Raw genomic sequence first — 15,966 nt, forward strand, 5'->3', positions numbered from 1 at the left:
ACAACTGCTTATTGATTAAAAATAACATGTATCTTTAGGGTGTTGCCAGATTTTTCAGCTCTAATACAAATATATTTCTGAATACAGTGAAAAGGAGACATATTACTATTAGAAAGAGAGGAGAGAGAGAGAGAGCATGGGAGGGAGGGAGGGAGAGAGAGAGGGAGAGAGAGAGGTGAGGTATAAAAGCAGGAGTCAGACTTGAGCAGCTCTGAAGTTGTGAGGAGACACTCGAAGCGGATTAAACAGCTGCTAACGTGTTGTTTTATTTTCCCTCTGGATGCTGATCAGAGCTGAGATCTGGAAAATGATTCTCATGTCACAGAAGATGCTGTGTGGATGATGGAAAGGCCGCCCTGTGAGCGCTTTGAGTATCTTTATCTACTGGATGTCTAAGTTGATCCCCGATTGATCAGAAAAGTGTTTAAAATATGCTGAAGGTGAAGTGAATAAGATGAAGAAAAGAAGGCAGAAGTGCATCTTTGCGTCAACACCTGTCGTCTGAGCGCTGGATAAACCGCTGGACATGGAGCCGCTTTTCTTTTGCGCAAGACGAGAAGAAGCGGTGGATGAAGGTGTGAGGGATTTCAGGGTGGTCTCCAGGCTTTCCTTTGAGCTCAATGACGGGGGGATCTGACGGGGGAAGGTGGAGGGATGGAGAATGCCAGTCAGCTCAAACCAACGCCTGCCATCTACGGAGAGCTGTTGAACATCTCCACCAACGACACCCATGTCAATTTCACGTCGAAAGCGGAGGAGAAGGACGCTAACTTGGCTTTCCAGGCGGGTCTCGCCGTGACCTTAGCCCTCATAACTTTAGCCACGACGCTCTCCAACGCGTTCGTCATCGCCACCATCTACCAGTCCCGCAAATTACACACGCCGGCAAACTTTCTGATCGCGTCCCTGGCGGTCACCGACCTGCTGGTGTCCATCTTGGTGATGCCCATCAGCGCGCTGTACACGGTGAGCCAGACGTGGACTCTGGGGCAGGTGGTGTGCGACATCTGGCTCTCCTCGGATATAACGTGTTGCACCGCGTCCATCCTCCACCTGTGCGTAATTGCGCTGGACCGCTACTGGGCCATCACGGACGCGGTGGAGTACTCCAAAAAGCGCACGCCGGGGCGCGCAGCCGGGATGATCGCCATCGCCTGGGTGATCGCCATCTCCATCTCCCTGCCGCCGTTCTTCTGGCGCCAGGTGAAGGCGGAGGAGGTGACGAGCTGCAACGTGAACACCGACCACATTTTCTACACCATCTACTCCACCTTCGGCGCGTTCTACATCCCCACGCTGCTGCTCATCGCCCTGTACGGGAGGATCTACGTGGAAGCCCGAAAGCGCATCCTGAAGCAGTCGCACAACAAGCCGGGCAAGAGACTCACCTCGGCGCACCTGATCACCAACTCCCCGGGCTCGGTGGCGTCCACCACCTCCCTGAACTACGGGACGAACGACACCTCCTCCTCCTGTGACACTACCTCGTCCGCGAACGTGAGCCAAGTAAAAGTCACTGTGTCCGACGCGCTGCTGGAGAAGAAGCGCATCTCCGCCGCCAGGGAGAGGAAGGCGACCAAAACTTTGGGAATAATCCTGGGAGCCTACATCATATGCTGGCTCCCGTTTTTCATTTACACTCTTCTAGTGCCTGTCTGCGAGTCCTGCTTCCACCCGGAGTTATTTGACATTTTCACCTGGCTCGGTTACCTCAACTCCCTCATCAACCCCATCATCTACACCATGTCCAACGAGGACTTCAAGCAGGCTTTCCACAAACTAATTCGGTTCAGATGCTGCAGGGCATGAACGATGATTACCATCCATAATCCCCACCCCCACCCCACCCCCCACTCCCCACTCACCTCCATCTCTAATCATGTGTATAATGCCAGAATTGAATCAAAACCCACCACAAATATCCCATTCCCTGGGTTTGTTCCCTGAGGGCTCCATCCCCAGCATCCACATTGCTTCTGATAATATGGCTCCAGAATGAGCTTTTACTTGAGAGATGGTGCAGAGGACTCCTGCCACCCAGTCTGCATCGTGTTATCAGATGGTGCTGCAAAATGAATGGCTCCCACTTCTCAACCAGTGGATTTCTTTTCTTTAAAAAAAAAAGCTGGCTGATGTTAGTATGAAGGTGAAAGTGCTGTTGAGAGGTGGAAGCCCTGTGACTGATTTGCAGCTGATAGCGTTATTATACTGACTTGGAGAAAGCCCATAGCCCCAGATGCAGGGGCCCCGCCTGTACGTGCTGCACTGGACTGTAGCCTACAGACTCACTTTGCCATAAGAGTTTGACAGTCAACCTCAGTTGGCTTGTAAGCACAAACAGCTTAGGCCTAAGCTACGTGAGCCCCAAGGGCAAAAATAAGATTTGTGTTTCATTTTCCTGACTCAATAAGGGGAAAATACTGGTGCCTACAACATGTTTAGTTTAGTTCCTCAGACGTGCCTGGCCCAGATGGAGTAAAAACATGATTTTTAGTTTGGGGAAAAAGATCCAAATTTGGTTTGTTCTTGTGGCCAGTGTATGTGTTTTCTTTTCCTTTCTTGCTGTGGCTGATGTTCACTTTAATCAAGACTCCCAAACTGAGTGTAAATGTACGAATCTGTATGCATCAGTGTGACTTTTACCTTAATTTGTGGGAAAACTGTGGATTTTGCTCAGTCCAAAGGGCATCATCCAGTAAAATAATGCTAAACGGTCAACTCTGACAGAAGAAAATTGGAATCTGTCTGCCAGGTCGATTGTTGAAGATGCATTCTTAACTGTTAGTATCAGCTTTGGTGTATCATTTCATCACAGGCTAAAACAATTCAGATCTAAATCCAAAGGCTGATATTGCAGGGTTCCTACAGTTATCTCTTGGCATTTGTGTCTCCCACACCTGAGAAAGTTGTGGAGGAGCGTAAATATTTTTTTTAAAATGCTAGAAAATGTCACGGTATTCCGATCAAAATCATTTTTTTCCTCCCAACAAGCCGTCACATGTTAAATGTCAAGCTGGAGCTGCTGCTGCTGATCCCTTAAAAGAACTTTTCTAAGAAGGAAAAAAAAAAACACAGAAAAAGGCCTAAATCGTGTTTGCTTGCAGCCAGAAAAAGAAGCAAAATCTGTGCTATTGATGCTTGAAAAAAAAATGCTACTCGTGTCTTTGTCTGCGACCACATTTTGCAACACTGAGGTCAAATTTTTGGCATCTTTGCTGGTAATTTGGGGATTTTAGCAACTTGGAGAGGTGTTCAGGTTCAAGAATTGCACCTAAATTATACATGGTTAAGTTTTAAGGCCTGTTGGACTCTTTTTAGGGTCAATATTACACTAAATTAAAGATATTTGCAGTAGTTTACTCTACTGGAGATAAAAATGTCATTTCAATGTTACATAAACATACTGTTTGTCAAGAGAAAATATTCAAATAATCAAATGATCAATAAAAGAAAGTTTTTTTAAGGAGGATGGGGTTGCGTTTACTGTTAATTTGACCTCAGTATTGGTAAAATCTTGGCCACGGCCTTGTACATGTCATGCATTAATTTAGAAATTCTCGAAAATGTGTAGGAACCCTGTCTGGATCATTTAGAGGAACATTTTGACATTTGGAGGACTATGTTTTCTGCCTGAATACTTTTAGAATGTTGATGCCACTCTCATGTCTGTGCGTTAAGCCACTGATTTATCAAAACGCTCCTATAACCCTGCCAGACTCACAGTGGACCCTTTGGCAAAATCTGGAGCCTACATTACCCACAGTGCAGTCACTATCACTGATGGACCAATCAGAGAGTGCGGTGTGTTATGCTAGTAGTGGCTAATGTAACAGAGATGAGGAGCAGCTGCAGAGATCTGGTAAGCTCAATTTTACTTATTTTATCAGACTAGCGTAACTTCATCTGGAGAAACGGATGATTGACACACTTTGAATTCAGTAAAGTATGAGGCTAGAGTCAGGAGGTGATTAGCGTAGCTTAGCATGAACACGGTAAGCAGGTGCAAACAGTTAGCCCAGCTGTTTAAAGTACACCCACTAACACCTCTAAGGCTCATTTTCTCTGCAATATGAAGTCCTCCACCTCTATGTTAATGATACAACCACAGTAAGAACTCACAAATGTTATCTAACAGTATGACAAAGCTATAATACCATACATAATCAAAAAGGAGATAACTAAAGCTGAACTTCTTTGAGTATTTATTTTACAAAAAATGTTTTTACTAGAGTTAACACTTGCCCACGGATATTACTAATACAGGTAAGAATGGTAAAAAAGGTAAAAAAATAAAATAAAAAAAAAGGGTTGACTCCACATGGATGGACATGGATATTGTACTACTTATATTTTTTAATGAGCTTCATTCATGTGACTGTTCATCTCAGCTGAGTCAGTCATTGTTTCGCAGTTGCGTAAATCTTTTTTTTTTTTTTTTACAGGATCTGGCTTGAGAAAATGATTTATTTTTTACGTTGAAAAGCAAGCCATGTAGAATAATATGATTGTGGTGGAATTTCATACTTTAAAGCCTAAACCTGATTATTTTTCACGACTGAACTCCACATTGTATATAATAAATTCAAGGATATTCAGAAAGAAAATTTGGCAATTCTTTCTGTTTGTATGATTGCTGAGTGATAAATTGTAATATTTCAGCAGTTACTTTAAATTGACATGCCTTCCAAACGCAGTCATTTGTCAAGATGAATCTGCAAAAGGCAGAATTTTAAAGGATCTGTGTACTGATGAAACTAGAAGGGCAGTCAAAGAGCCAGCTCTTTCCAACATATTGTCTTATAATTTTCTTAAAAAGTAATGACGTCAAAATTTTATATGTTCTTCCTTAGGTCATACTTCACCTTTCCAACAAGTTTGATTAGATTTGGCCCAGTAGTTTTTGGGTAATCCTGGAGACATACAGAGACAAACAAACACAAAGAATGACAGAAAATATACTTCCGCTACCAGGAGGTAAGCTTTAGAGGTGTTGGTGTTCGCAGACTACATGTTGGTCCTTGTTTTCTGGATTTATGGTTGTGAATTCATAGTAAACATACAGAAATGAGAGTGGCACCCATCCGTTCAATTATTTCCAACTGGAAGGTTAGAAAGTTTAATCACCATAATGTCAAATTGCTCCTTGAACTCAAAAAAGCTGAAATTTAAAGAGGAAAAACTGACTAAATGTCCCTGATGAATGCAGCTATCTGCCACAAAATGGCTGCAGTGAGTTTGCCGGAGCACAAAGAGTGTCCATAAAAAAGAAAAAAATCCTGGTGTGTGATTGTAATTTCCCTCACTGCATCAAAGATGGCTGCCAGAGATTCTGGCTGTGTCTGAAATCGCATACTAACGTACTACTCATACTAAGTGTGACGTCAAAATAAGTATGGAGTGCGTTCACATTAGATAGTATGAAAAGACTGAGTACGCGACAAATACTAGGATGTATACTATATCCCGAAATTTTTTAAGTATGCGCGGTGACCACACTAGTCATACTCAACCGCCCCATAATGCTTTGCGAGCTATCCACCGAAATGCAAGCCTCCACGGGATCTGTGGCCAGACCGGGGCGATTTTTATTTTATTTTATGTGGTTAAGTAGTCATCCTAATCACCCCACAGATTTGAGAAATAGGCATTTTCTGACCAACGTTTTAAATTTGTCAGACGCCTCACAACGTGCTACTGAATGCTAGCAGCTAGTTGCAGCAGCTCGCTTTGCATACAGAACAAGTAGCAGCTACCTCGAGTAGCCTGCAGCTACAATTGAAACGATTCGCATAATCTGGCTAATAACTGCATGAGGAGTGCGACTGTTTGTTAGCGTAAAATCAACCTGAAGCCGGCATTCAGCCGAGATATTTGATAGCCGTACTTCCGTTTTTTGTCGTCGGAGGTTTGAAATGCATTATGGGAAATGTAGTAGTATACTACAGTGTGAACGGTTGGCATTCTAATCATACTTATAGTACGTAGTATACAGTATATACTCATTGAGTATGTAGTACGTTGGTATGCGATTTCGGACACAGCCTCTGGCTCCCACCTTGTCCTGTAAATGCCCGGCAGCCATTTTGGGTGTTTGAGTCAAATTGGACGTACTGTAGCCATCCCGCTCACCTCCAGCTCTGTGATGAATAGCCTTTGTGTACAGTATTGATCAGCTCAGTGTGAACCTCATCTGGTGGCTCTGTCAGTCCAATGGAAGTTGCATTTCATCCGGGTTAGCTTCTCGCTGTACAACGCTTCTGCACACACCGGCAATGCACTGTAACTGCTCTGCTCTGGAGGATGAAATCCAACCCCCTTGGAGCACAAAAAGCACTGCTGCTGTTGTGAAAATAAAAATAAAAACAAATAAATAAAAGGTCTATGGCATCATGAGGTTATGACAGTTTGCCCACATGTATTCATTGATTCCCATGAAACATCTGTTTTAATGTGATTCTCAGGTTCAAGCGCTGTAAGAAAAAAAAACAAAAAGAAAAGAAAGAAAAAGAAAAGAGAGCGTTGACATTTCTTTTATCACTGTCAGAATCTGCTGTGGTGTCTGGTCTGCTTGGTGGCGATAAAACATTTCACAGATGTGGGCTGAGCAATGTGCTGCGTGACGACTTTATTGGTTTGTAACTTAATTAATCAGCAGGGAAAAGAGTCTTAACTACGAGGGAAATGTCAGCCAGGAAAGACTAATTAAATGCACGCCTGCTTCCTTATTGCATTTTCCTGCCGCATATCTAAAACTATGCATCTTTCACCATGAGTGGGATTGTATGTAAATGTGTGCAGCTCAGCGTACAAACAATACAATAAGGGCTCCTTCATGCTACATCAAGTGAGGCTATTGTGTGACAGAAGGCGGGTTCTTTGCACATTTTTTGCATTTCATGAAATGTGGGGTGTTTTAAAAGTCAGATTTCATAAACACTAAATATGCACTTTAAAAACATGGTAATTTAATGTATGTAATTTGTTCTTGCTGGACTAAAAATGACCCAAAAGTCGTATTTAAATGACAAGATGCGCAATAACACTGTTGGGTCCACAATTCAATGTACAGGACAGGGGGAAAAGGGTGGAAAAACAATATATTGCTCAGAGTGGACAGTTTCGGAAAGATATTGGAAAAGATAAAATTAATTTTAAACCCCTTAACATACAGTATTCAGGGTTTTCCCTTCCTTACCCTCCCTCTGCAGCAGCTATTCATTGCTTAAAGTACAAATTACTGTTATCTGTCAGCTTTTTTTTTTTTAAATAGCACGTATTCAGACTGAAAATTGGTTTCTGTATTGCTGTGATGGTACATGGGTTTTTGTTTTTTTTTTGTTACTGAAGGAAAATTTGTAATTTCAAATGGCCTTTGGAAGATAATTTCTATAATTGAAAACTTACAAATTTGCAATTTTACATATCACTAGCTTTTGAATTTTTTTATTTGTTTTTTCACAGCTGCATTTTTGGTATGATGTAGACCTTAGTTTTGGTTAAAGTGGCTTGTGTCCACACACCAGGGGGCAGTGCAGAAAGAGCTTTAAGGTTGTTAAAATCATCTTATTCCCCAGTGATAGCTTGTTTCAGCAATAGATTTGTTTAAAAGATGGATATCTCTACAGGGTCTGAAACCTGAAGCCAACATCTAAGTGCCTTAAACATGCATTATTTCAAATTGCCAGCAGGGGGCGACTTATTACATTGCAAAAAAAGTCTGATTGTATAGACGTCTATGAGAGAATGACCCTACTTCTCCCTTGATTTGTTAACTAAGTAATCCTTTTTCTAACATGTTTATTGTCTAACTTACTAGTTTCAAGATTTTTTTTAATACATAAAGTTTGTTCAGTGAATCGTGGTTCCATTTAGAGGAAAATAGATGATAAAGAAGGTCATAATCCAGTTGCAGGGTCAGTGTCAATGAATTCCCAGTGCTTGCTCGTTACACATTATTTCAAAGAAACAGGTCAAAAATGACTCTATGCCAAACTAAAGGCTTCAGAATGGTAATCTACAAACCAATGGGTGGTGTCGAGGTGGCTTTATCCATCGTTAATATACTGTCTATGGTTCTGACTCATCATTAAATCTAAATGCTGAAACTGAAGCCTATATAAAGTCCCAACTTTAAAAATTCAACATTTCCACCCAAGAACTGAGGTTTTTTTAAGAAAACACCATCAAAAGGAAGTATTCTTGATGTCTTGTGATCCTAAGAGGTTCAGAGAAAAGTACCTATGGTTCTCTTTTTGGCCCTTCAAGGTGTTTCACCTCTCAGGATTTTTCAATTCAGAGATGAAGGGACCTCTTGGATGGGAGGTGAAATGGTTTCAAAAACCAAAAAGGGAAGTCCAGTTAGTCTTTACCGAAGCTCTTTGGACCACTATGACTTGGATGACTGAGAATCTACACTGACATATTGATGTCTTGTGCTTCAAAATGCCACCAAAATTTAGTTCATCTGTCCATGGAGACAGTTTTGGTTCATCCAAGTTTGAAGACATCACAGAGAATCTTGACGTCATAAAAGCTTTATTTTGTCTTGATCCATATTTAACAATGTAGAATAAATCATGGAGGGTGGGAGAAAGAGTAAGTTTTGCCCGTAATCTGTGCATAAAATAGATGAGTGTTGATATTCAAAACACAGGGGAAGTTATATGTTCTTTAACTTGTACATGGATCCATTTGGAACCTGAAATACTTGGAACATTTTCTAATATTAATAACTTTGGTGTTCATCTACTGTACATTTAAGTGTTTTCTATGTTTGACCTACAGTCAACAAAGTCAACAATGTGTTAGTTCACCTCTCAGCACTTTCTCTGTTTAACAGCGGCTCAAAATATATAGTTTAATTTTTTTTAAAGACCCATTAGCCTCCTAATGTGGCTGGTTAGCTGTAGTTTTGAGCAAGCACTAGTGAAACTGGAAGAAATGCTGCATTTGTTGGGGACCATTTTCAGTGGCAGATTCTTCCATGTTTGATCCTTTAGTGAGTCTCTGGTGCAGCAGCATGATGCATTGAATCAAATAGAAACCACAGCATGTGCATTCATGGCAACAAAGGAACATGTTAGCCAATGTAACAGAATAGCTCGCTGATGTGTTTTTAATAGTTTGTGGACAACAATGGCGCTCTGAGGCTCCATTGTCAGGTTGTAATTCACACACCACACTTGTTATCAGGCAGGCTCATTGTTCCTTGGCTCTTCGTGTGGTAGAAAAATATATTACTCTTTAAAATAACAGATTTAGTGGATTGTGAAGCTTTGGCACAGGTGCATGCTCTCTTAGTGCTTTCAGGTTCAGCTACATTACCTCCTCATGCCGCTCTGCCAGCATGTCTCAGCTCAGACAGACCTCCATCTTAACAGCAAATCCTGAGCCAATGTCATTCTTTCCTTTTGTCAAAAATTATTATTGTTGGCTCCCTTTGAAATCGATCAGTCCGCTGAGGCCCACTGATTGCTGTTTCCATGGTCTGATGCTCGACTAAACCATGGCAACACGAGCTCTGCTGGTAGTGTGTCATGCTGCAGAAGCCAAATAAACACATTGACTGGAATATAGATGAAGGCAGCGAGGTGATGTCACATCACTGTACCTGTTTCCCAACTAATCAGGTTATTCAGTTGGAAACAGGAAGTTACACGTGTTATTTCGGGCTGCGAACAGTCACATCTGTTAGACTGTAACATCCAACATCCAGGCTGATGTGGAAAGAACGGAGCCGACTTTAAGGACGCCTGTTTGAGTTTCCACGTTTACTTCACAGGCAAAATGTCCTCTCTTCCTTAGAAAAGCTTTTACTATGAGCAGAGCAGCAACAGATTTTTACCTCTTGATGTTCCACACATTTCTTTTGATGTTTTTTGGTGTGTTGAGCATGAAAGCTGCTGTTAGCACACAGGCCTGCGTGAAAGGACTGTTTAACCAAATTCCTCTTATCTAATTCTTTCTTTCTAATTTATTGTTTTTTAGGGAAAGAAGTCAGTCTTTTAAGGTGTTGAAATCATTAGTTTAAGCCTCAGTTACTGAACACGATCAAATGAAGGTTGTCACAGTGGCTTATCCAGCAGCTTTTGATTGTATCATGCACTTTTCTTAAGCAGATTGGGTTTATTAGTATTTTATGGAAGTGAAGCTGTTCAAGAATTTGGGATCCAAAATTGAATTTCGACATTAAGCAGAGAACAGTGGTAGAAACTGAAACTAAACACACAACAGTGTAAAACCTCACTATGAATACGCTGCATCTAAAATACAATGCAAGTAAAAGTTCAGAAGTATTATCACCAAATTGTACTGCAAGTATGAAGAGTAGTTATAATTGAGAATTTCCATCTATGACTATTGTATTACTCTATTGACATATTCCTATTAATAATAATCGTGCATTAAAGCTTCAGTTGGATTTTACTTTTGCAACTAGTTTAACTACCTTATATTTCAGTGGTTCCCAACCTTGGGTGTGGGCCCCTACAAAAAGATCGCTGGATAAATCAGGAGGGCAATGGAGCAATTGAAGATAGTGGAAAGACATAAATGTGATCTCATTTTATTTTATTTTTTTATTTATTTAACCTTTTGGTGTGCAGCGTGGGTCAGGACATACACTTTTTCCATTGGATTTGGGTCACTTTTGACCCATGTTGTGCATCAGAGGGTTAAGAGACTTACTAATGAAACACTCTCATGTGGTTTAAAGGGCAGCTCTGGCTCCAGGATGTTACATTTGTATGGAGCCACTTTGCGAATGGAAATGTATTTTGAGGGCAACGTAATGCTATGTTAACACAATGAGAAACTGTTGTTAATGTACATATTTGGGAAGTCACAAAAAACATTGCATCAGTGGAATATTCAGTGACAATGATAGAATTACAGCACTGATTGAATGGGCTGTAATGCTGTTAGCAACACAGTCTCTGGTTCGACTAGTGGCTGGCTGGAGCAGTCCCCACATATGCTGCTGTGACCATCTAATAAATCCGAAAAAGGTTTAAGAGAAATGGTGGTCTGATGGTTTTGCCGCCTGCACTTCGTATGCCCTCCATCAACCCCAACCTCCTCTTGATGATCCAGCACCTCTGGAACTATGTTCACAGTGCCGTACTGCTCCTAACTCCAAGCTAATCCAAAAAAAGGAAAGATTTGGAGTGTGAGTGGAGCTGAGCTGGGACATGCAAACATCTGTGGACCATGAACTTTCCTGTGAAGGCCACCACCTGTCACTCAAACTAGCCATGCATTAATTATGCAGAACTTTAAGTCTTAATAATATTCAAATGCTTGAGTCACTTAAAAAAATCCCCTCCTGTACTGTTGGGAAAATGAATTATTGAGACCGGAATCGTGAATTTCCACCACGCTGTTCACATGTTGTTGTTTTTTTCAGCTGTAAAGTTGAATATTTTAACATGGGGGTCTATGGGAAGTGACTTGTTCTGAAGCCAGCCTCAAGTGGACATTTGGAGAACTGCAGTTTTTGGCACTTTGGCCTAATTTTAAAAAAAAATCCAGCCAATCACATTGCCACATAAGTTGAAGGGAGAAATATCTCTTTTTTTGGATCTGGTAACCCCCCAAAAATTTAAATGTGCCAGAAAATGTACCAGATTTCCCTCTGAATTGTTTAGGAGCAGAAAAGAATCAAGAATCAGAAATTTCCGCTACTGTGGGTGCCAACTTTTCTCTGAGAATCCAGGACTTTACTGAATGCTGTTTCTGATGCTTTTCCTTCAGTAAATTGATATACTTTGCTGACTTCTGCTCGTGTTCATCGCAGCTGAATCCGGAACCTTGTGGCCGTGCAGAAATGATTTCACACTTGCAGCGGCTCGTCGGGATTACTGTTTAAATGGGTCTGATGGTGAATGAGCTGCAGAAACAAGATACTGTATGTCTACGCTAAATTAATAATCACAACAGTGTTTTCACCACCAATTCATCCTGTAACAAAACTTATGTAAATTCCAGGAGCAGGGCATATGTTAGGGGTGATGAGGGAATGTTTGGAGGAGCTGAAGTGTGTTTCAGGATGAGGACACACACACAGCCGCCCACACACTAACACGCACACTCACACACTTTATCCATCCATCCATTCCCACTGTCTGCGTGCGGATTCATTTCTTTGTCTTTTTTTCCTTGTCATGTTTTTGTTGTTTCCACGTTGCGCTTCATGTTGAACACATTCTGTTCAGGTTTGTGTTTGTTTGGCAGTGGGATGTTGCACTGAGCTTTACCTCGCCTACACATATCAGCACTTTTTTTTCTCCTCTTCTCCCTGTGTTTCGGTCATTTAGCTTTTATCCAGCTATTACTGTCAAGTATGTGCTCATTCCTGAACGCATATCGTGTTGAAAATCTGCAGTAATTACCTACATAGACTGTCTTTCTTTTTTCATCTCCAACACTGTACACATGAATGAATGAAGAAGTGAGTGAATGAATATTTTATTTTCCAGTCTGGTTAAAAAAAAAGAAAAAAGAAAATTGCAGTGGAATTTAGTGCAATCGGCTAATCTTTCCCTGTTAATGCGAGTCAACTTAAATATTTAATCACAAATCCGTTTCATTGAGCTTTACAGTCACTGCAGTATAGGGCTGCCAAATGTTTTAAATGAATGTTCCAGATGATGTCATATGCTCATTTGCAAATTAGTCATGCCATGATGTAACAGCAGTATTTATATTTATTTTTATAAAAGCGGCTATAACCGATATTTTACATTTCTTTGTTTTTTAAAGGGATCAAATGATGAAAACGCTGTGAAAGGTGGACATGAATCCACAGAGGATTATAAGGTAAAACTGCAACCCTGCTCTGCTTTACGGTCAGTTTAGCTCATTGTTTAGCTATTTTGATTGACTCTCCACACTCTTCTAGCACCATTTTCAGCAGTAGCAGGTAGTTGTTTTTAACGAAAAGCTCTAAAACCCACTTTACGCTGCCCTCTCTGCACCAAACATAACAAATTAAAGGAGAAGTGTCGAACATAGTGAATAATCTAGCAGCAGATGATACACGTATTTCCCTCAAAACCTGGTGGAGACCAAAAACGAAGCTAAAAGAGAGAAAACTGGACTTCAACACAATGTTCAATGAATTGTAATGATGCTGTCTATGTAAATAGGTCATATCAAGTTCACCCTAACATATTAAAATTACAGTATGCAATTTCTGTCATTAGACGGTCTCTCAATACAGACAAAACAACAACATAGATTGATGTTCTTAATTAGTGTGGGATCATGGGAGTTGTTGTCTTCTTCACCACCACTGACAATTAAAATCTATCTGATATGTGAGGCAATGTATTATACTTTTATTCATGTTGCATTTAGTCACATACATTCATGATATGTTTTGTGTATGTTTTACTCCAATGACATGGCTGCATATATGTTAATATTGTATGTTGGTGAATTCAGTTGTGTGGCAGCCCAGCGCTGTTATTGCTGGTCCAGATAAGCATGCAAATATAACTGGGATGAAATTATATTTACCCCATCTCGTAATGATACAGAAATCTTTAACAAATCCGTAGATCCAGACTATAAGCTGCATCGCTGCCAAAATCTAATCACTTGGCCCTTGCGTCATTGCTGACCTTCCCTAAAAATTTCACCCAAATCCATTAGTTCATTTTTGAGTAATGTTGGTAACAGACAGATGGACAGATAGACAAACGTACGCCGATCATTACATAACTGTGTTCCTTGGTGCACTAATAAAATGGGTATGACATCAATTGACCCAGACTGGAACAAACCAGGTCCAAGTTTTTCAGGCATCACAACCCAAATCATATTCATCATCGGTTCAACAACCTGAAACTTTTCCTGGTGCTCTCCGGAAGCAAAAAACAACCTCCTCCCTGATTGTTTCTACCTCAGTAGTTTGAATTATGTTGGAGATGATGCATTTCCCACTTTGGACTCCAGCACAACACCCATCTCAAGCTGGCTGAACCATGCTGACAGCTTTTCAAAAAACCAACACTGTGAAAAACTTTCACTTTCTATAACAAGGATTTCCAGATCCTCATGTCCCCAAACCTCTACTCCACGGTGGGTTGTGAGTATTTATTCCGCAACTTTAGAGATGTCACAGGTGCCAAGAGAGGTAAATTGTTGGCGGAAGACAGAACAACCAAGCAGCGGCAGTGGCATAATAAATGGCTTTAATAGTTCCACTCATTATAGGTCATTACTTTAGATGACAGCAGACACATTATAAAGGCGAGCACTGTGATGATTAAAATAATAATTCATAGTCTGAACTCCCTGTGAGGCCCAGGACAGACGTAACACTCTGACTGTACTGAGATAAGCTAATAGTGTAGCCAGTGTGTCATGTTTTCAGGAAATCAGTTAAATCACAATCTGATCTGATTGTCTCTCCATGTGTAATAAAAAAGATGAGCAACATTTATAAAACATAGAAAGATTCACAGCATACCGTACTGACTATATGCCTGATACAGTTTTATAAACTTAAATATTCAGTAAAACCTGAAGGACAGTCTGAAAAATACTGCATATAAATATTTAATACGAGCTTTGTCTTTTAGTCGAGGACAGGGATGAGAGAACATGGTAAGTGCATTAGTGTGATAAATTCTTTACAGCACTCCTACACTTGTTGCACCTGCAGCTGAATGGAAAAACTGTGATGCTTGGTCTGCACAGAGGACAGATGTCTGGAAGGGGGTCATTTATATGGGGTTTATAATCTGCAATCAATGCCTTTATTAAGGGTTAATAAATCATTCACTAATGCACAAACTTTTGGGACTCTGGTCGGGTCGGTGAGGATTGATTACAAACGTAGTAACACGCTTTCATGCGCAGCCCGAACGGCAGGCAGCCACAGAGGGCCAGTAAAGAGACAGGCAGGGCCAGTAAAACTTTATGGATTTTTTGATGGTCCACTGTCCCCAGTCCATTCGCACTTGCACAGAGTGGTACTTCTTTTAACTCATAATCAATCTTTGGTGAGACATGTTGGTGAACCACAACGTCCACGGTCTGACTATCAGCTGGAGGATCTTTTCTGCATACCACACCTCACTTTCTCCTGTACTTCCTGCTCTGACAGTCTGAATAAAAGTAGAATAAATTGAAAATCTTTTTTTTTTAAGTAAAGGAGAGTACTCGCAGTGACTGCAGAGAGCTCTGGAACCTCATAACAGCCAAGTTGAACCCTTTAAGCCCTAGACGATGTTTCCACTTTCCACCTGGAAAACATTCCGAAATTGATTCGGACATCGCATGCATCCTGAATAGCAGTTGTGAAGCTCAGTGTGGACGCTCCAGCTGTCAGTGTCAGTGCCTGATTCACTCTAACTCTAGGCTAATCCAAAAATGAACAAAGATGCAGAGCTGAGGGAGGCCATGCAAACATTTCCGGACCATGAGCTGTTCATTCAAGGCAGCCACACCCTTAATTATACATCACTTTAACACAATTTAAACAGGTGAGATGCATAAAAATATCCCCCACTGTTCAATTGTAATTAACAGGGAAATTATCTATAATAACCCAAACTGTCAATTGTTTGTTAAAACATTTATATGTTTTATATTTATACTGTAAAGTTACACATTTTAATGCAAGGATCTGTGGAAATTCACTCCCTTTTGGTGTCAGCCCCAAGGGGACAGATGACAGACAGTTTTGCAGGTTTAGAACTTTAGTATTTTCAGCTCTTGATGCGGCAACTTACTGACAATATAAAAATTGTCCAACTCAGTTAATTAGAGAGAGACTCAAGAGAATTTAAAAACACAGTAATTCACTGTGTCTCCATCCACAGGCCGAAGTGTGACTGTAAATATATGCAGTAGCTGGTGGCCTCTGCAGCCTTCTAAAATGGTCCCAGTACAGGCCACAGTGGAAAAGGTTCATTTTGACAAACTAATTATCGCAATGGCTTAAACGGGCTACTATTG

General features: G+C 40.8%; 1 protein-coding gene across 1 annotated transcript; it reads left to right on the plus strand.

The window, feature by feature from the left end:
• Positions 1-228: 228 nt before the first annotated feature.
• LOC110958028 (5-hydroxytryptamine receptor 1B) lies at positions 229-6,398 on the plus strand. Its single transcript, XM_022204304.2, has one exon. The coding sequence runs from the start codon at positions 655-657 to the stop codon at positions 1,807-1,809; it is 1,155 nt and encodes a 384-aa protein (XP_022059996.1). The 5' UTR covers positions 229-654; the 3' UTR covers positions 1,810-6,398.
• The last annotated feature ends 9,568 nt before the right edge of the window (positions 6,399-15,966 follow it).

The sequence above is a fragment of the Acanthochromis polyacanthus genome, chromosome 16 (genome assembly GCF_021347895.1).
Source record: "Acanthochromis polyacanthus isolate Apoly-LR-REF ecotype Palm Island chromosome 16, KAUST_Apoly_ChrSc, whole genome shotgun sequence".
Lineage (NCBI taxonomy): Eukaryota > Metazoa > Chordata > Actinopteri > Pomacentridae > Acanthochromis > Acanthochromis polyacanthus.

Coding starts and splice junctions, on each gene's coding strand:
- LOC110958028 (XM_022204304.2), top strand. CDS start 655: ATGGAGAATGCCAGTCAGCTCAAACCAACGCCTGCCATCTACGGAGAG.